The following is a 22,776-nucleotide window of genomic DNA, read 5'->3' on the forward strand; positions in this document are numbered from 1 at the left end:
AAAAAAAAAATTAAAATATGAAATATAAAAGAACATTAAAATATTTTTTGGGGAAAAATATAAAATTTGAATGTTCACAGTTTTTATTTTTTTAATTTTTAAATTTAAGCACATTCAAATTCTTCAAAATTCTTTTTTAAATTTTGAGGTGAAATATGAAATATACAACCATGTTCAAATTCTTCAAATATCTTTCTTTCTTTTTTTTTTTTTTAATTTTGGACTAAAATATGAAATATACAAGCATATATTAAGATTTTTCAAATTTCTTTTTTTTTCTCATTAATTTTGGAGCAAAATATGAAATATTAAAGAATGTTCAGATTCTTTTTTTTTACATTTTGGGGCGAAATATGCATGTTTACATTTTTCAAATTTCTTTTTTTCCTTTTAATTTTGGTGCAAAGTATGAAATATGCAAGCACATTCACATTTTTCAAATTTCTTTTTAAATTTTGGGCTGAAATATGAAATATGAACTTTTTAATTTCATTTTTTTCTCTTTAATTTTGATGCAGAGTATTAAATATACACGCTTGTTCAAATTCTTCACATTTCATACATTTTGGGGTGAGATATGAAATATACAAGCACACATTCTTGAAAGGTTTCTTGAGATTGACTATAAAGTTGTTAGATAAATTGTACATAAATAGTAGGGCTTTTATAATTTAAATACAAATAGCTTAATGTCGCTGTTTAAATATTTCTTGTAAACAGTATTTGGCTTCATGTGTAATGTGTGTTCATCACAGGATACTTTGAGCTGTGTGTGTTTCACAGAGAGATGTCGGACGACACGGGAAGCTGCTGAGCTGGTTTCCATTTGACGCTTCGTCTTCCTCCGTCTGCTCTGATGTACGGATGGTTCCTTAAATCTACACACACACACACACACAGTCAGAAACCCCCGATGAAGATATGTGAAGATTTTTGAGCTTTTCAAAAACTTGAAAGAAAGGGAAACATCAGAGATCTACACGGAGGAACTGAGGGAGACGCTTGCAGGAAGCTGAGTGTTACAGAAGAGCGATACCTTCAGAGACAGAAGAGAGGAAATGAGAGACAGTTATAAAGCAGAAGTCCCATCGCAGAAACCCGAATCACAGAGCAGACGAGACGAGCGCTTCCCAGAACGAGCCGTAAACGGCACCGCCTGCAGAGCTGAGGACCAGACAGAGAGAGAAACGTCACAGGAAAGAGGACAGACAGACTAAAACATAATCTAGAACATCAGAGTGAATCAAATAACACACAAAATGATTGGAGAAAGAATTAGAATAGGCCAAGAATCCCAAGAAGCATTAGGAGGAACGATGAACACTAGGAGTTGAATTCTATATCAATGTACAGTTATACTAATGTAGTATAAACAAATTTCAATGTAGTATATGAATATTATATTTTTACATCTCTAATATTTTTTTAGAAATATTTCTGATATTTTCACAGAAGCTATAAATGGGTCTATGCAAAATAAAAAAGACAGTATATTTTTATATTTATAGTTAAGGAATACTATATTTATAATGTTTTAAAAATATAAATAAAACATTTATAATATAAACTGGCCTTTATACAAACATATTAAAAATAAATACATTTCGATATATTTATTATAAATACTATATTACTTTTAGATTAAAGTATAATATAAATACATTTAATAGAAATGTATATAATATAAATATATTTCAACATATTTATAGTTTATAAATATTATATTTACATTTTTATTATTTGTTTGTATTGTACAAGTGGGTCTTTTATGCTAGTATTTTTCAATATATTTATATATAAACAGACATTATAAATATTGTCAATATTATAAATGTGTATAAAATATTATCTACATTTTCTTTTCTTTTAAGCTGACCGCATCTCTTTCTACTCACCGTTATATAAAACTATGGCTGTCAGTAGAATAAAATAATTCTTTAGAAAGCAGAATGTCAAATTCAGTCAGTTGCAATTATTTTAATTTATGTAATTTAACTGATTTATATTATATTATATTTAATTTTAGTTTTTCCCTGAATTTTTGGCATAGAGGTATGCACTGGGTTTAATTTGCACCACTTATTATACAACCCCTAACAATGGTAGAATCACATTGAAAGTTAGGGCACTGGTTTTCTGTGCTGTAAGTCGAGCTCAGCCTGACCTGTGATGATGTCCTCGATGGCTCCGTCTTTGCCCTCTCTCACGAGCGGCGTCATCTGCCTGCGCTTCAGCTCTGCGATCAGATCCACCTGAGGGAAGCCTGGCATCGCCGGCATCTGAACACATCAATCAACAAACCTGTGAGACCTTGATGCTTCACTTCCTGTTCTCCGGTGCTTCTGTGTCTGTCTGTCGCACATTACCCTGTTAGACACAGCAGTGTTCACAGGAGAGTCAGGGATGTGTAAATCTGTGCCCAAATCAGTCTCAGAGATTTTCTTCTTGCGCTGTTTGTTCTCCTGTTCGGCCAGCTACAGAGAAAGAGAGACTCATCCATCAATCAACACGCAGGAGGAACAACTGGAAAACAATATTTGTGCAAAGCAGCATGCCAAGTCACATACTGTCTATACACTAGATCGGGAGAAAAGGACTGGTGTTAGAAATAGTATGCAATTTTGATGTTGTCTTTATCCGTTTTTGTCATTTTTCTTCTTCTTTTTTATAATTTATTTGGAATTTATGATTTGTTTATAAAAATAAATAAATGTATGTTTATTGTACTGTACTTGTAGTCTTTTTAAAGGTTATTTAGTTCAGTTAGTTACCAAAAAGCAGCAGCATTTGGAATTATCTCATTTTAGTTTTTCATTTAATATTTAGATTTTATTTTGAATTTTTTGTAATTATCGTATGTATTCTTGTTCTTATGTACTTTTTATTTAGTCATTATTATTAATAGTAGTAACAGTATTTAAATATTTTATCATTTGTTTTCAGATAGATAGATAGATAGATAGATAGATAGATAGATAGATAGATAGATAGATAGATAGATAGATAGATAGATAGATAGATTCTAGATTCTAGATAGAAGAAAATTATGGCATACATTTTATAATACCATTGCTACATAAAATTGTGTGCTACTTGCCATTTCTTCGTAATTATTTGTGAAACACCGAGTGAAACTTGGTTCAAAAAAAGAAAAAAAATTCTGCATGTCTTTGTGATTTTAATCTCTCATTACCAGTATGAAATATGCTGATGTGACATGAGCACTAGGTAATAATTTTTTGATTACCTTATATGCTTTAATAAATCTGGCAAAAACAGGGAAGAACACAGAAGGAGGCGTGGATTTGGGATCCTCTCCGAAATACTCCACCACTGAGTGAAAGACCTCCTGTAGAGACACACAGACGTGAGTCATGAAGCTATCATTCACTGTAGTTCAGAAAAGATTTCACACAGAACTGAATTCATCTCCACCTCTGCAGTTTTGCTGTCTTTGACCACAGAGTCCAGCAGACTGCCATTATTGGACATGAAGTTTGTGAGGACAGCGCTCTCTTTCTGCTGGAGATATTCCCTTCGAACCACCTCCATTCCCTTCTCCAGAGATCGAACATCTGCAAGGATGCTGTCCTGAGAGACTGAGAGAAACATGCAGGTCAGAGTATTTAGCAGATGCTTTCAGCAGACTTACAACCTTTAGGTGACCAGCCCGGAGTTTTGGCTTTGATTGTTTTGATTGCCTTTGTTCAGTTTTTAATCAATGCAAATATTCTTTTATATTATTTCATTGTACTTTATCATAGTAAGACAAAAAAAAAAAAGTGTGATCTATGTAAAAGTTTGACATTGTAGACATGCAAATTTTGCATCTAAATTCCCCTCAGCATTCTCAAGAAGTGGTTAAAAACACATTTGAGGACTACATTTTCATTTAATAAAACTTGTAAAAATATAATAGTTTATACATTTATATTATTAAAATATTTATCTTAAATGTTTTATAAATAATTAAAATATTAAATAATAATAAAAACAAGAAGAAAAAAAATGTTTTAGCAACTCTATTTTCAGGAGAGCCTGTTTCATGCATTTCTATGAGCCCGGCAAGAAAACTTTATTTTATTTTATTAATTAATTAATTAATTTATTTGTATTATTATTTATTTTATTTTATTTTAATTAAAATAAAAGTTATACATATAATAAAGTGAAATATATTACATTTTAAAAAATAATTTAGATTATAAAATTAGATTTTTTGAAATAATTAAAAAATAATACACACTTAGAGTTGTAGTGGTGAGCTGATGTGAATGTGTTCATGTGCAACGCTCACCCAGTGCAGCTTTATCCAGACAGTGTAGTTCAGTGTGAAAGTTGTGCAGCTGAGGATATTTATCTTGTATGATGCTGACGATGAAATGCAGGAGTGTCAGTTTTCGATCTGTGGATTTCATGTCTAGAAGCTGAGACCATAAATGAGAGAGATGCGCGATAAATTGACAAATAATTTATCATGAACTTATCAGATTTAATGCAATGTAAGTCAGTTTGGATAAAAGTTTCTACCAAATGCATAGATTTAAATTTATATGTGTATTGCATATGTAAGTCAAATATGATTTTTAGTTTAATTAACTAAACTTACATAACATACATTACAAAAAAAAAGATATATATATATTTTTTATATATATATATATATATATATATATATACACACACACACACACACACACACAGTATATTTATGACACAAAATTAGATAAAATTACACTAAGAAAATAAGAACATGTCTAATTTGTAAATAAAGATTATTGGACTATTTTTTGTTACAAGAAAATACTATCTCAGCCTTTTTTTCTTTTTTTTTTTTTACTTCAAAATTTACCAGGGTTTTCTGAGTGTAAACTGTTTCATAGCAAGTCCTTTTTTTCAATGTATAAACACAATGTGAAAGATAGATATTGGAAGTGACACTGATCAACTAAAACTGTAAATCTGCTTTATATGACAAAATCTCATTTTTGTAAAGAGGTTTTGTCTCACCAGGTCCAGACTTTGGAGTCGAAATCCATATGCTGATCCTCTCTTCCCACTGTTCATGTAATTCCCAAATGCAAGAATGATCTAGACATTTTTTACAAAAAAGAAAAAAGATTAGCTTTCACTGCAGAAATTATTTTTTCCAGAAGAAAATTGATTCTCTTTACCTCTAGAATCTTCTTGAGTTTGCTGGAGCATTTGATTGACATAGATGCAGAAATGATGGCATTTAATTGCTGTAAAATAAGACCAGGATTTTTTTTTAAGTTTTAAGTTAAATTCAAGAATGCATCCTCCTTATATAACAGTGCCTTTTAAGGAAAGTCTGTTCATCAAGTCCTATCTGAATGGGGGAATCCTGAAATCTCACAATTATATTATACATTTCAAATCAGCAACAAAATCTGAAAATAACCGCTTAAAATAGCATTAAAAATGCAGTTTTTTTTTTTTTTTTTTTTTGCAGGCTAGACCGCGCTTCAAACAGCAGCTGCGGTGACGCATTGACTTTACCAATCAGCGATTGGCTGTTTAAATCAGAAGGCGGGACTATTCTGCCATGCTGTGCTTTGCAGTTTCTCCCATTCATAAGTAATAGGACTGACGTGTATTTGCTGATGGATTCACTGACAGGCTTTATTAGCAGGATGCTCTCGCTGAAGTTGCCCATGAAGGTCAGAGTGCTGATTCTCTGTGCCAGACGCGGGATTTTGCTGAAGGCCACCATGAACCGGTCCTCCTCCGACAGCTCCAGCAGGGGGCGCCCTTCACGCTCGTATTTCTCAATCAACCTCAGCTCATAATCCGACGGGATGAAACGCTCCAGCAGCTCCAGAAAGTCAGAGTTTAGCAAATCAAGATTATACCTGCACACAGAGAGTTTTGGGATTAGTTTGAAACATGCAACTTTTGCTTGTATCAAAATTGTGTCTTTTGTACACACGTTTGGATCGCAGTGCAGATCTGCGCAGTGCTCATGCCTACTTTCCGCAGCGTGATAGCGAGGTTTTTGGCCCTGTTGGGCTCCAGCAGTGTGATTTTACTGGATGCTTTATGAGCCACTTTCACCTTTAGAGTGCCAACATCCACAGGTGTAGACTGAGCTTTAGTTTTAAACAACTCCTCAAAGACGTCCATATTCAGCTCCTTCAGACAGAGCAAAGACAGACAGGCGACTGACATCAGCTTTAGTTTCTCAAATAAACTCTGATGATGAATGTTAAGCTAATTCTAACCACTTAAGACTATTCCTAAAACATTTAGCATGGTTTTTTTTTACATTAAAATAGCATGCATAAATGTTTGAAACAAGAATTTTGTATTTTTTTTTATATTGTATATATTAATATTTTATAAATTATTTAAAATTATATTTTTTTAGGAACAAAAAGGCAAAAATAACAAAATTAATACATTCATATAAGCCAGGTTAGAATCACACAAACAAAGAAGGAAAGACTTGCCCTAAAACATTTAGGATTTTTTTAATAATAATAATAATAATAATAATAATATATATATAATATATATAGAATATTTTCTATATAAATATATATATTTTATAAACAATTCAAAAAATATAATTAAAGAAAAAAGCAGCTAATGTTTCTAGCAACTCTATTTTTAGGTGGCCCTGTTTAATGCATTTAAATAAAAATAAAATGTATAAATATAAAAACCAAAAATTTTATAAATTTTTCAACATTTTATATATTATAAAAATATTTTATAAATAATTAAACAATATATTTCAAGTAGAAAAAAGCACAAAGCAGCAAAGGTTTATAATGGGTAATACTCTTCAGGTGCCTCTATTTCATACATTTCAATCAGTCGAGTTAAAACCCACAGAACTGACCCCAAGCACACTTTCATCATCCAGCTCTGTGAAGACGGTGCCGGCCACCTGTTCCTCCATTAGAGCCTGCCAATTAAGCAATGGCATGCGATACTTGGTCTTGATTGGCTTCTTACCTTTTACACCTTTTTACACACACACACACACACACACACACACACACACAAAGAGGGAAGAAACGCAAGCAAATCTTTCAGTGCAATGTGCACAGCTTCACTTTTCATTCAAAATCATTCCAACATCTTATAGTTTTGTTGTACAGTACAGGACTGTCATCATTTCACTCACCTGTCTTTACAGCTCCTGTCCTTCCAGGCACAGGTGAAGGGGGCGGGGCTACACTCATAGGGGGCGGAGGAGGAGGTGGTGGTGGAGGGGCGGGGGCAGGAGGAGGGGGCGGAGACTGCATCACAGGCGAGGCCTTTATTTCTGTGGTACTATTATCTTGGAGTTTATAGAGAAGATAATTATTTATTTTTTAGTTAGCAGAAAGATAGTATTCATGGAAATAAAATATTCATATGAGCTTATATAACATTGCTAAAAGTAAAAAAAAATACGATTTTATAATAATCAAAAAAATTGTACAAAGAAGTGGTTGTTCACTTGTTTTGCTTCATGGTCCATATTATATTATATTATATTATATTATATTATATTATATTATATTATATTATATTATATTATATTATATTATATTATATTATATTATATTATATTATATTATATTATATTATATTATATTATATTATATTATATTATATTATATTCATTAATTAGGTTAACCTTTGTCTAAGTGTATTTTAGTATAACTACTATTATAGTTTTTGTTAATATTTTGAATCAGTTTTGATTTTCACATTTTCTGTTTTCATTTTAATATTAGTTTAAATATATTTTTAGTAAAAAAAAGTTTTTTTGTTGTGTTTTTTTTATTCTTTATGGTAATTTTTTATTTCAGATTTAGTTTCACTTATTTTAGTACATCAAGTTAAACTAAATGAAAATGAGAAATGTTAAAGCTGAAATAAAATTTGTAAATTTTTTACATAAAAAATTGTTTCAATGTTTCTATTGCAACAGATTTATTATTATTTATTTATTATAATTTATATTTGTTTTATTGTATTGTTTTAGTTTCAGTTAACGATAATACCCCTGTTTGGAAAGATTAAACAATTTTCATAATACAAAAGTTTAGAACATCTTTATAAATAAAAAAGTATCATTAGGATTAAATAGAAACTATATAGAAAGTGATGATGTAATTGTAACACTGGTTAGATGTATTTCTGGATCTTCACCTGTTATGTTAGCGGCTGGCATAATGTGTAATTCCAGAGAGCCGGATTGGGATCTGTCCATGCGGATCAGACCTCGGTCCAGCAGAACCTGGGCCATCTTCTCCAGCTCGGTCAAAGCTTTAGCAGAGCGCTGTCTCTCTCTCTCTCGCTCCTGCTCCTTCTCACTGTATATCTCTCTCTCTTTCTCCTTCTGCTGCAGCTGAGAGAGCTGAGCCTGTGTCTCCTTCACACTGTCCTGGAAACACACATGAAAGCTTCACAGCCTGGAAACAGGAGTAAAAGTAAGTGTGTGTTTTAGCAAAGTGTGTTACCTTCAGAAGCTCCACCTCTTTCCTACTCTGTCTGAGCTGTTTCTCCAGTTCAGACGTCTTCTCCACAGCCTCACTCTCACACTGCTGCAGTCTAATGTTTAACTGATTTACATAACATACACTCAGTGCCTTAATATGATTTAGTGTGTATAATAAATATGATGTGCATTATGTTGCATTAAACCAAAATAGAATTAAACCAAAGTGCTGAACAGGATAGATAGATAGATAGATAGATAGATAGATAGATAGATAGATAGGTAGGTAGGTAGGTAGGTAGGTAGGTAGATAGATAGATAGATAGATAGATAGATAGATAGATAGATAGATAGATAGATAGATAGATAGATAGATAGATAGATAGATAGATAGATAGGTAGGTAGGTAGGTAGGTAGGTAGGTAGGTAGGTAGGTAGGTAGGTAGGTAGATAGATAGATAGATAGATAGATAGATAGATAGATAGATAGATAGATAGATAGATAGATAGATAGATAGATAGAATTGAATAAATAACAAAATAATTGAAAATAAAAATGCATTTATTCCATTCAGTGCATTATTATTTTATTATTATATATAATGCATTTTGTTGTTGTTGTAGTCAAACAGCAGATATATATATGCACTTGAAAACATTTATATCAGAACTATATTAGGACAGATTTCTATCAGTATAGATTGCAATAATGTTGTGTGTGTACCTGTGTGTTTTGTTCTTGTAGCTCCTCTAGATGTTCCATTATTGTGTTTTTGGCCTCGGCGTCCTCTAGCATCGCTCCTACATCAAACACATTATCCAGATACGCTTGAATCTGCACCTGCAGCCTCTCGCTCTCAGTGATGGTTAACTTCTACACAGAGACACACACACACACACACACACACACACACACAAAACAATTCACACAGTAAAAACGATAAGATTGTGAAACATTCTTAAAATTTTAATAAACTGTTCTCTATGTGAATATACTGCCAAATGTAATTTATTCCTGTGATGGAAAGCTGTATTTCCAGCATCATTCCTCCAGTCTTCAGTATCACATGATCCTTCAGAAATCATTCTAATATGCTGATTTGCTTTCTTCAAGAAACATTCCTGCTAATTACTGCAGCTATTTTTTTTTGGTAACCATGATACATTTTTTAGGACACTCTGATGAGTACACCATTCAAACGAACAGCATTTGTTTGAAATAAAAATCTTTTGTAACATTATAAATGTCTTTACTGTCACTTTTGATCAATTTAATGAATCCTTGCTGAATAAAAGTATGAATGTCTTTCATTCATTCAAAAAAAAAAAGAAACAAAAAAAGCTCAAAACCTTGACCAGTAGTTGCTCACCTCCAGATAGCTGTCTAGTCCCAGTTGTGTAAACTCATACTGTAAATACACTCGGAAGTTCATGTTCTCTTCTGAGTGCACTACAATGTTGATAAACTGCATACAAGCCACCTAGAGGTGAGAAGGGGAAAATCACACTCATGATCCTACATTAAAAGGTCAATAACAACAGGAGAGACCTTAATCTATGCCTGGAATGTGAAACGTATGTGGTGTTAATATAGTGAATTTGTGAGAAAATTATTAAAATACATATTTTAATCATATGATTATTAATACATATATACTTTCTGCTTGTCCTAAAGTGGAAAAGTTCTCAAGAATGACTGATAAATATAGGTCAATGTACAGAAGGGCCTTAAATATAGATGTCTGTCATGCTCCTTCATCCTTTTTGTTGAGCTAAATATTGTACAATCAGTGTAAGAATCTTAAAATGAAAACATATGAAGCATTTTATACAGTAGGTCCTCACCATGAAATCTATGTTGTTGTCCTCATTTCTGAAATACTCCATGAGTTTCTCAAATCTGTTTTTCTCTCCACACACCTGCATGAACATACAGACACATTTACTGTATTTGAGTTTACTGTACAGTACTTGACCATAAAGTAAAACATTTTACTAAGAGACCTTCAGTGATATTTGATGTCACATGATCATTTATCATCTGAAAATATATTACTGGATTAATATTCCATCCATTATCTGTATCTAATTATTAGTTCTTGCTATAGAGGGCATGTTATATTTTTATAGAAAGTATTTGGATTCACAGAAACAATGGAAACAATGGGAAATCCCTAAGCAGATAAGGTCTATATTTGTTTCGGTTTTAGCTCTAGTTTGTGTAGTCCTTTCTGCTTTCACTGATATGCATCTGAATCATCTCCCACACAAAATGTCTTTGTGACAATAAGCGCACAGACCTTCAAAATGAGGTCTGTGTGAATGCATGAGGTTGCGAGCTGATCATGTGTCTTTATAAAGGGAATGATCTAGTTCTGTCATGTCTGTGTCTCTCGTGTAACGGCTGATATCACAGAATGAGCTTCAGGTTACTGGAGTTTAACAGCAGATCAGACACAGTGTCTGTGTTCATTCAGCGTCTGAGAGAAAAACTAAAGAGTTTGGGTGAGGATTTATATCCTTCAAATTAGGCTATTAGACATATTCTGATTAAATGTAAATATTTTTCACATATTATGTTACAATATTATTACTCATATATATGGTCCTAAAAAGTATTTAGATGCCATACTTAAAAATGTATGAATTAATAAAGTTTTTTTTTTTTTTTTTTTTAAGAATAAAAAAAAATATGAATTTATTATTTCTGATTATATTATGTCATGGTATATTATATCTGATTATATTTTATTACTTTTTTATTTTTTATTCTTTTTATAATACATATTTGGTATCGTAAATTTTGTATTATTGATTATTATTGTTATGTATTATTATATGATTAGGTATATTTTATTTTATTATTGTACTAAAACAGACTTTTTTTATTACTATAATTTTGATATATTTCATCTAATTTTATTAAACAAAATTTTTGGTATTATTTTTATGACACATTTAATATAATATGTTATTTCTTTTTCATATTATATTATGATTTGGTATTTTGGTTGTATTTATAGTATTTTTATAATAAATATTTAATATTTGTCTTTTTTTTCACCTATTGTATTTTATTTTTTTATTTTTTTATTTAGATATATCCCTTGTTGGTTTTTTCTTCTCCCCACAGAGTTGAATTGTACACAATAAGACCAAGGAGACACACTGAAGTTGGAGAGATGATGATAAGAAGATTGAGATGGATAAACAGAGAAAGAAGGCTAGTCTTTTCTTACCTCTTTGAAATTATTAAAGGCTGCAATAATCATTTCGTGACCTCCTCGAACCAAACAGACAGCAGCAAGGAGTTCCAGAACCAGAGCTTTAGTCCTAAAAATGAACACACACCTAAGTAAGTAAGTAAGTACAATATTGTAGAAACAAAACATTCAACACACACACACACACACACTCTTTTCTCACCTGCCATTCTTGTTGTTGAGACTCAATGTGATTTCATTGACACAGTTGGGATGAGCCATCACCTGATTAAACCCTAACTAACACACACACACACACACACACACACACACACACATTAGCCAAGGAAAGAGATGAGACAAGACTAGATTAGAGGAGCAAGAGATGAGAAGTACCTGGTAGTTCATGATGGCACGTAGGCACATGATGCAGAGGTGCAGGTGGTTCTTCTGACTGAGCAGACGCGAAAATCTCAGAGCTTTCCTGAGCAAAAGAAACAATATTTAGAAATATTTGTATTCAATATTGATTTTTTTAAGCATTATATTTTTTCTTATATATATATATACATATATATATATAATTATTTGTTATTATATTATGTTATTTGGGATTATATATATTTTAAATATTTAAACATCTTTTTAATATTTTTATTTATTAAAATATATAATATTTTTAATTTGAACATATTTTTTCTTTATAATGTAATTTTTTTTGATTGTGATAAAGATATTTATGTTTGCATATACAGTAATTTCTGTATGAATAAACAGACGATTTGGTTTAAATAGGAAAAAGTATTAAAAGCAGAACTACATAATTGTGTAATTTGTAACATCCGGAAATCTCAAAATCGTTAATAGTAAAAGAACTGTATGTGACAGACGCACACAAACAAACAGTGTCACAGGAATGCAGTTGATGCTGATAGAAGTGATTGGATGGGTGTGTGTGTGTGTGTGTGTGTTTGATCGCGTGTTTTGATCTCAAAATACATTGCAAACATATTTGAAATTACATTGACAGTGTTTCGCACGTGTGCATGTTTGTGTGATTGGGTCTGTGTATGTTTCTTTTTGTAGATTTTATTGTCAGTGTGTGTGATGCTGGGAATAGTAATGTAGAACTTATGTTATAATACAATTATTTGACATGGTAACATGTTTTCTTTTTCGGTTCCGGACCAAAGAAGTTCACAACAAATGACATATACTGTAGATGTAAAAATTGCTTATATAAGAAACAAAATGTGTAATTCATCATTTCAGAGTGGATTATACTCCATAACTGACCTTGTGGTGAAGGGGCGTCCTGAGCGTGGGGAATTGTGGGTAGGGGAGTTTGTTGCACTGGTGGTCAAATCTTCCACAGATTTCTCTTCAAAGCTTCCATTATCAGAGCTGTCCATGTCATATCTGTAAAACACAGTAAACGTCTGTCTATGATTCCATGATAATTCAACAGCACGACTGTTTTCGACATAATGAGAAAGGAGCAGCTAATCAGCTTATTAGAATGATTTCTGAAGGATCATGTGACACTGGAGACTGATGTAATGATGCTGACAATTCAGCATTGATCAAAGGAATAAATTTCATTTTAAAATATATTAAAATAGACTACAGGTTTTCAGTTGTAATGATGTTTTCACAACATTACTGTTTATACTCTATTTAAAAAGAAAAACGAGTAAATACAGCCTTGGTGATTAGATTCTATTAATTTAACACAGTAAAGTGTTTCTTTGTTGTGTGTTGCTCAGGCTGATGAATATAACAGCAGTGTTAGCTACTGGCATCAGAGGCCTGGCTTCAGACATTGGATGGTCAGGACATCTTCTCTTCCCAGACGCCTTGTCACATTAAGAATTTAGGTTCCACTATTGTGTCTTGGACAATGTGTGTGTGTGTGTGTGTGTGTGTGTGTGTACATACGTGACTGCACGTTGAGCAAAAGAGAGGTAGTCCACCAGCACGTCTAAACCCTTGTTTTCTTCATTTAGAAACTCCTCAACCCACCTGAACACACAGAGAGAACAATACAATGAAGAACAAAAGGAGCACAACTGAGATAAATTATGAGTGACAAAGTAATTACAGTCCAGTGTAGACACAGATATTTTCTAGACTTCCAGATTTCAGAAACCTGCATTTAAAGGAATAGTTCACCCAAAAATAAAAATAAATCAGCTGAAAATTTTCTCACCCAGCCTCATGCCTTCCAAGATGTAGATGAGTTTGTTTCTTCATGGGAACAAATTTGGAGAATGTAATGTTGGGGAAATGAAAATTACATCACTTGTTCAACAATGGATTCTCTGTCGTGAATGGGTGCCATCAGAGTGAGAGTCTATAATCCATGATAATGCTTACTGCAGTAAAATGTCCATCCTTTCCCATTAAAATCTGCAAACATATTTGTTTTATACTGTTTTCAAATGATGCTCTGTGAGTTTTGTGCATTTGGTAATCTGTGCATATTTCTCTTCTGATTCAGACAAGGCTGTTTCAGGCAGAAAAAATGGATGTATTTTAGCCAGAAACAGTGGTTTAAATTAAAAAAACAAAACAAAAAAAAACGTTAAGGCATGTGGGTTATTTGGGGAACTTTATCAGCTGTTTGGTCTCTCATTCTGACGGCACCCATTCAATGCAGAGAATCGATTGGTAAACAAGTGACGTAATGCTGCATTTCTCAAAATCTGATGAAGAAACAAACTAATCTACATCTTGGCTGGCATGAGGGTGAGTACATTTTCAGCAAATTGTGATTGTTGGCTGAACTATCCCTTTAACGTGATAAACTTGAAGTTTTAAAAAGTCTATTAATTTATTATGTACAGTAATCAGGCAAGTGACATGCATTGTCAGTAACACATTGCATGTGATGGCTCTTACCCGATGTGATTGGTGCGCAGAGAGATCTCCAACTCTCTCAGAACTTGTGTGGATTCTTGGACTCGCCTTTTAAACTACAGATCACACACATATAATTTGATTAATTAAAATAATTTGCATATTTCAGTTTAATAATAACTGGCTCTGTATCTCACTCTCAGATTTAAACACACACACATATACAGGCTGAAACATATATCTGTACCTTTCTGCCTCCTCCCTGTTCTAATACACTCTTGAGTTTCTGAATGTATGCTGACGGAGGATTCTTCACCTGGAACCGTTCCTGATGAGAGAAACAAGGTTCTCCTTAAGTCCACATGTACAGTTAGTCACATTTCTAGCATCAGAAGCAGTATAAATAATTTTTTCATAAATATTTTCCACCATCATGATATTTAATGTCGCTGTACCTTTAAGACTATGATGTGTAAATGACACTTGCTATGGTTGCCAGTCATTTACTGAATATTTATTTATTTATATGGTGGTGACATAATTTCATTTATTTTTTAAAGAGCAAGTACGACTGTGTTTTTCATTATACAGTATGTCCCCTTTAAAGGTGTGAAAATAAATGTAAATGAAAAAGTAAATGAAAATGTGTAAAAAGTCAATGTTTTTATATTTGTGCCCTGAACTCACCTGGTCACAAACTAACTCCCATTTCTTCTCGTTGTCATACTGACAGAGCAGCTTCACTTTGTCAGGTGGAAGATTCATGGAATTCTACAATCACAGAGCAAGAAACAAATCATAAGCCTTTTTGTAAGTCGTTAGTTCTTTTGCAATGAGGCAAACTCTTAAAAATGTTTTTACTGCACTTTTGGGCTCAGCAAAGAACTTTATTGGGAACCATCATGGTTGAATTTTTTATAGAATAAGTGTTTTTTTTTAAGAATGCTGGATTTATTTGATCTAATATAAAATAAAATCTTTAATATGTTTTCGTTAAAACTGAAACTTTTATAGAGTTCAAAAGAACAACATTTGAACATTTGAAACATAAATATTTTCAATGTATATGCTGTCACTTTAGATCAGTTTAATGTGTCTATGCTGAAAAAAAGCATTAACTTTTCACACACACACACACACACACACACACACACACACACACCATAGCACCCAAACATCTCAGTGGCAAGTTTTGCACAGTCCACATGAACTATTTCCCAGACTATTTCTATGTTTTAATGCAGAGTTACTGTGGCACCAGTCACACGTTACACTTGTTAGATGGTCACAAATGACCTGATGAGTAAGCGGCTGCGTCTTGTGAGCCGGTTTACGAGCAGCGGACAGATCACATGTATAATGAGGTATGATGACTCTAAGAATGCCCTCTCTGAACTGGCAGAATAGTGCTGTGTGAATGTCCTGTTGCTATGACAATCTCCTACATTATTTATGAACAGCATGAGTGTTTGCATCTGTGTTGCACACACACAAACTGTTATGGCCCTACAGAATTACCTCATCAGTGACTCATCTGAGCATCGGATGATACCGAACACATAGTTTTCACGCTGTGTGTAAAACATTATGAAAATCATCATCAAGGTCATATTCCATTCTCTTATGCTTGCTAAGGCTGCATTTACTTGATCAAAAATACAGTAAACACAGTAAAATGGTGAAATAAGTTTTCAATTTCCAAAATATATTTATAGCTTACTCTACTCCTACATCCGACATCTCTTGTAAATGTGTGTACGACAGTCGGGCCGTCACTAGTAATTCTGGTTACTAGTAATTCACTAGTAAATCAGTTTTAAATAAGGATTTTTTTCTTACACAAATGCGTCGATTCGCTTCAGAATTAACCCCTCGGAGCCATGTGGAGTATTTTTTATGATGGATGGATGCACTTTTTGCGGCTTCAAAATCTCAAACCTCATTCACAGCAATTATAAAGATTGGAAGAGCCAGGATATTTTCATATATAAGTTTGATTGTATTCGTCTGAACGAAGAAAGTCATGTACATCTAGGATGCTTGAGGGTGAGTAAATCATGGGGTAATTTTCGTTTTTATAGTTTAATACTAAGGAATAGTGTTTTGTTCAAATCTTTGACTACGAGCAACATTAAGCAAACACCACTGATTAAATCATTAATTTCGTACCCCTGTGATTATTTTTCTTCATGGAGAATGTTCCTGGGAGGGTTTGATCAGGTGTTGCTATTCCCTTACGTTTTTTTTTTTTTTTACTTAAAAAGTGGTTTTACTTTCTGCATACAGCGGGTGAGGTCCTTTGACAGAATGAAACTGAATGTTTTGCTGTGAAAGATGACGGGAATTCTCAGTGTTTGTTTTGTGTCTGATTCCTTGGCTGTATCTTTCAGCTGATAGCTCAGGAATCTTATCAGTTGTTTTTGGGAACGTTGCAAAAGATCTCAAAGAACTCTATACTAATATTCAGCCTTTCTTTGACCCGCCTATGAACCCCAGACTGACCAAAGACTCAAGAACTGTACACTAAAAAAGCCGATGCAAATACACCTAACAGTCTAAATATCTATATCTATACATCAGACCCATGAAATCATGTTTTTCTGAAGGATCATGTGACACTGAAGACTGGAGTAATGGCTGCTGAAAATTCAGCTTTGCATCACAAGAATAAATTACATTTTAAAATATATTCAAATAGAAAACTGTTATTTTAAATAGTAATACTATTTCACAACTGTACTATTTTGCTGCATTTCTGATCAAATAAATGCAGCCTTGATTAGCAGAAAATACAAAAGATTTTAAAAATCTTTGGAGCTGTAAAGTATGTGACTTGTAAAAGTTATATCGATATTGCTGTCATTTCATTTTAGTGCATATTAAATTACTAAGTATGGCACATAAACATGGCACATTGTCCTAATTTGCAAAACAGGTCAATGGAAGAAAAAACAGCAATCTGCAGAAATATTGCTTTAGGGCAAACACACACAGTCTCTCTCAAACAGTCTTCCTTTATGGAATACATGCAGTGCAGACAACTCCATTGATTATAATTGTCAAGCTTATAATTGTCAGGTTGCATCTGTCGTGTGTTATCTTTGCATGTTTTAATTCAGATCTCATAGTTTCTTTTGTCTTTTTATAATAGCTGACCCTTTCTACTTGTGAAATAAGGACAAGGAGACTGGAGAAAAATAGAATCAAAGGACAAAACACTTCCAAGTCTTTAACCATCACTGATTGCTTTATTTTTCTCCCGTTTCTGAACACATCATCTGCCCTTTCTATGTCCTTTTTATTTTTTCTATCCCTGAAAACAGTTAAACATTTTTTTTAGTACAAGGTCAGCTAACATAACTTCATCACATGTTATTTTGAATCCTCAAAATACTTAAAATGTGCAAGTATGTAAACCAATAATTTATGCGTCAGTGATCAATGCAGCAATGCAGCATACTGTATACTGCAGTACACGTGCAGAGAGTAATGCACATGTTTATTCAGAGCCGTCATACCACTTTACCTTCAGCAGAATTATACTAGAAGATTATACTGTTTTCAGCTTATCATATTTGCATGAGCTTTTTTCTATATTTGTAAGCCGAATCAGGTACTTTTAGAATCGCCTCAAGGATTTTGTAATGTATTTATTTTTATTTATTTTGTATTAATTAAAAATTAATTAATTAATAAAAAATTTTAAATGACATTTTTAAGACACTTAGAAAAGGGTTATTAACTAAAACTGAAACTAAAATTTCATTTTCATTCAAAGAAAAATGTATATTACATATAACTTTTGATGAAAACAAAAATATAAAAATTAAACATTCTAAATAATAAAAACTATAACAGCATCTTAGTGATTATAAAATAACTGCTCAGCATAAATTAGATGCAGATGATACTTGTAGATATTAAAAAGACATTAAAAACATTGCATAATTTCTTTTCTTTACACCTCATAAGAGCTCAGCTTGATGTTTTTTCATACTGTTGTTGTTTTCAACCATCAGCCATCAGTTTCTATGACTAATTTCTGCAGTAATAATTATATTGAAATACATTTAGAGCTGACTTTGATTCATTGTATCTCATAGATTTTTGTCCTGAGTGTTTCTAGATCAGCTGAAGGCGGGAGTACAGCTGAAGATGGATGGTTTGTCCTTTTGGTAAGTGGCTACATTCAAAATATCAATAACTGAACGGGCTATTTGTATAATTACAGGCCTGTCGTTTTTGCAGATGTTTTGCGCTCCTCCCCTTGGCAAGGCGATGTAGAAAGCATCAGCTTGAATGTTTTAATGTTTTAACAACATGCATGGGCAAGGACAAAACTATTGCTTTTATAACACAATAATTCAGCATCATAAAGAAAAGAATTCAGAATTCAGAGAAATTTGTGTGTGTGTGTGTGTGTGTATGCCCACTGTGAGTGTTAAGCAAGATTTTGTTAATTGTTTAACAGTTTAGTTTTTAATTGAATACTTGTAACTTTTACTAAACAAGCTTACTGAAGCTTTGCCATGTAATATTTAGGTTTTGTACCCGACTAGGTGTGTTTTTGAGTGATTGCTCTTTTAATTGTGCGTTTTATCACGTACATGCTGCTGGTGCTGCTTGCATTATTTGCATTCTATTTCCATTATACAAACAGCATTTCGCAAACTCTCTCTTTCTCCGTAGGCATTGTAGATGGCGACAGGATAAAATGAAGCTGTTTGAGTTGGATGGAGAGCCTGCATGTGGACTTTAATACTTAGATGGCCTTTCACTGCTGTATGATGGGAAAGTGTTGAGTGCGTATCTGATTTAGGAACAGCATTAAGGATATTGGCAAAGTAAATTAATTAACATGGAATATAAATTACAGCTGACTTTACCAACAAGCACTAGAACCAGACTTAAGTTATATAAAGAGTAAAACATTGGCTAAATAATCATTTTAAATACAGGTACTTGTGTAATGTGGACTGTTGGATTTGGTCTTTTTAGACTGGAAACCAGCATGTAAAATACACTACTGTGAATCTGGTTCACAGTTTTCTTGAAATAGATTAACTAGTTGATAAGTAGGTTTTTCCAGGCCTTAAATAACCGGCCAGCAGGCCAACAGGGCTGAATCATGTTTGTGCTGATATAATGTATTATTTATTGTGGTAAGGTGTGTGGAGTTATATAATCATAATACTTTTAACCGACTTGTTTATTGAAACCCTTTAAAAAAATTTCCATACAGTAGGACACAAATGAAGATGCTAATGGCTAATATGTGATTCCACAATGAACACAAATGTCAAGAGTTTCAGTAAATAATGTAAAACAAGCAAGTTTCAGTAAATTTCTGTCTGCTCCTCACATAAAGCTATTGTATATTTAGAATATTGTGTGTGGAACTACTTTAAAGGTGAAAATGAAAATTTGATATAAATTTACTTACCCCTAAGGCCATCCAAGTGAGGAAGATGAGTCGGTTTCTTCATCTGAACAGATTTGCATCACTTGCTCACCAATGGTTCCTCTGCAGTGAATGGGTGCCGTCAGAACGAGAGTCCAAACAGCTGATAAAAACTAGAATAATCCACACCACTCCAGTCTATCAGTTAACATATTGTGGAGTGGAAAGCTGCATGCATGTTTGTAACAAACAAACACAACATTTTAATATTTTTAACTTTTTAAACTTGTTTATTTTATGCTAAAATATGCGTCCATAATAACACTTCCTCCAGTGAAAAATTCCATCCCCTGTTGTCCTCTACGATAAAAAAAACCCAACAATATATTTGTCTAGATCTTTTTTGGGCTGTTTTTTCTTGTAAATGGTGCTTGAGCTGAGCATATTCTCTCCTTATTTGGTTTTCGCTTCACAAGACATTAATTGATGGTCTGGAGTGGTGTGGATTACTTGTGGATTATTATGATGTTTTTAATCTCTCATTCTGACGGCACCCATTCACTGCAGAGGATCCATTGGTGAACAAGTGTTCTGAGCAAATCTGTTCTGATGAAGAAACAAACTCATCTACATCTTGAATAGCCTGAGGGTAAGTACATTTTCCCAAAATTTTCATCTTTGGGTGAAAGATTTCGGTAGCACTTTATTTTACAGTCCTGTTCCTCATGTACATACCATTTATATAGTAATTACAATAACTATGTAATGACTAGGTACTAACCCTGAACCTACCCCTTAACCTACACCATGTAGTTACCTTGTATTACCAGAACTTTCTTAAATACACTGTAAGCACACTATAAGTACATATAAGTACACGTACTGTAAAATAAAGTGCAACCAAGATTTCTTATAAGAAGCATTAAGCAAGAAGGTCATACCAGTTAAGAATGTTGTAACGATGAATAAATATCAGAACTGTAATCACTGGATTAACCCACACTACTTTAAACTAGTAAAGTATTAAGCAGCCACACACTCACATACTGTGCACTCATCAGAAATCAGATGCAGATGATACAAGTAGATAAAGCACATGAAAAACACCTAATGACGCATTAAAGTCCCCCAGCTGCACAATTACAGCTTTGCTGATGCATAACACTCATACTCCGGGAGATCTGACAGATTTCACAAACACACATATGAATGCAATCACTTCAGTACACATTCCATCACAGTCTACAACCTCACATGGTACAGCTAGCTGTATTATGTCATTCAGACTCGTGCTTTTGCATGCAAAGAGATGCATATCATGGTGCATATCAAACATATTTATAATTACTGCAGTGGAGCATCTCAGCTTCAACCACACATACAGTACTGTACTTGAACATGCTTTTTTCTACATGCCAAATCAGCAGAGCGCTTCTAAAGTAAAATACATATTAGAGCTGAATCCCATTGTAGTTTAATGCATTAAGGGATATTTTATCATGTACATACCAACACCATGCTGAACCTCTCCTCTAACTCGTCCTCAGGTGGTAGGGGCAGTTTAGGGGCCGGTGGCTGTTTCTGCCCATAAGTGCTGAGGGGCCGTTTGACGTCCCGTCCGGGTGACATCTCCAGACTTCCAGCTGCGTTCCCCATGGCTGTATGCAGAGTCACATATACAGTCCAGATAACCTAGATGTTGCTCAGTGAGATACAACTACAACTTTACACTTGCTGGTTGATTCTAAACACTTGTGTATGAGGTCTAGTTTAGTCCAGGTGTAGCAGTTTAAGTCCAATGGTGGGACACTTCAGAAACACAATTTAAAACAAAATCCAGCTTGAATACTATAGAAATCAGTTCTATTAAATCTATAAAAGGGTTGAGGTTTTCACATAGTTGCTGACTTGTTCAGGTTCTTTCTAGTCTTCTGATGGCGTTGTCCATTTGCTGTAGGCAAAACCTACAAGCTGTGCATACAGAAAGAAAAATGACACCAGTAGGCACGGCTGTTGTCTGTTCGGATGTGTCTTAGTCGTCTTCTGGTCTCTGCGACATCTCTCTGCTCCATCCTGGAGTGAGTAGTTCAGGTAGGGAGGAGAGGAGTGAGTGAGTGATGTGGGAGAGCAGGTGGGGACTGGGAAGCTTCTGGGTCCTAGTGCTGGATCTGTAACTGTGTGTGTGTGTCTAATGAACACCTGATACTGACTCAGATGTCCATCTACAACCAGAGTCTCGAGTTGCTTGTTGGTGTTTGTTGCTAGGATGCTAAAGACAACCACATTACAGTGCACACACTCGGAATGACCTCAGACTTGTGCAAGTAGTTGTAACTTTTATATATTTATAATTAATGATAATAATTATAATTATTTGGGTTTGGAGTTGATGTGATTTTTATGCTGTATATTTCTGAAATAATGAGCCCCATATATGCAACAAATACAGCAATATTGGGAAATATTATTACAATTTCAAATAACTTTTTTCTGTTTCAGTATATTTTAAAATTTAATTTATTCCTATGATGTAAAACTACATTTTCAGCATCATTGAAATACAAATGAAATACACACAAACAGTACATATTTTGAAAATATTTACATCTATAAATTTATATTCATATAATTTATATTATATAAAAATATATTTAATATATAAACATTTCATATTTTTCTTAAATATATGTATGCATGTGTTTGTATTTAAATTAAATTTATGCATTTAGCAGACACTTTTATCCAAAGTGACTTACAGTGCATTCAGGCGATCATTTTTTACCTAACATGTTCCCTGGGAATCTTATGTATTTATATACAGTACGTAATGAATATACACAGTACACACATATATT

General features: G+C 33.1%; 1 protein-coding gene across 2 annotated transcripts; it reads right to left on the reverse strand.

Moving 5' to 3' along the window:
* Window positions 1-288: 288 nt before the first annotated feature.
* Window positions 289-22,022, reverse strand: LOC132116319 (formin-like protein 1). Of its 2 annotated transcripts, XM_059525111.1 has the most exons (27): window positions 21,431-22,022; window positions 15,208-15,291; window positions 14,768-14,848; window positions 14,563-14,636; window positions 13,600-13,683; window positions 12,958-13,080; window positions 12,058-12,145; window positions 11,885-11,961; window positions 11,698-11,791; window positions 10,304-10,378; window positions 9,829-9,939; window positions 9,183-9,332; window positions 8,481-8,582; window positions 8,170-8,404; window positions 7,154-7,309; window positions 6,866-6,990; window positions 5,951-6,153; window positions 5,639-5,873; window positions 5,175-5,243; window positions 5,011-5,091; window positions 4,298-4,427; window positions 3,436-3,599; window positions 3,248-3,349; window positions 2,367-2,474; window positions 2,165-2,279; window positions 1,037-1,164; window positions 289-878 (listed from the first exon to the last, which is right to left on the reverse strand). In XM_059525111.1, the coding sequence occupies exons 1-26, from the start codon at window positions 21,575-21,577 to the stop codon at window positions 1,070-1,072; spliced, it is 3,108 nt and encodes a 1,035-aa protein (XP_059381094.1). In that variant the 5' UTR covers window positions 21,578-22,022; the 3' UTR covers window positions 289-878; window positions 1,037-1,069. The 2 variants fall into 2 exon arrangements, with proteins under 2 accessions (XP_059381094.1, XP_059381093.1); XM_059525110.1 differs by lacking the exon at window positions 1,037-1,164 and having other exon boundaries at window positions 21,431-22,020.
* Window positions 22,023-22,776: the final 754 nt, after the last annotated feature.

Source organism: Carassius carassius, chromosome 35, assembly GCF_963082965.1.
Source record: "Carassius carassius chromosome 35, fCarCar2.1, whole genome shotgun sequence".
NCBI classification, from domain to species: domain Eukaryota; kingdom Metazoa; phylum Chordata; class Actinopteri; order Cypriniformes; family Cyprinidae; genus Carassius; species Carassius carassius.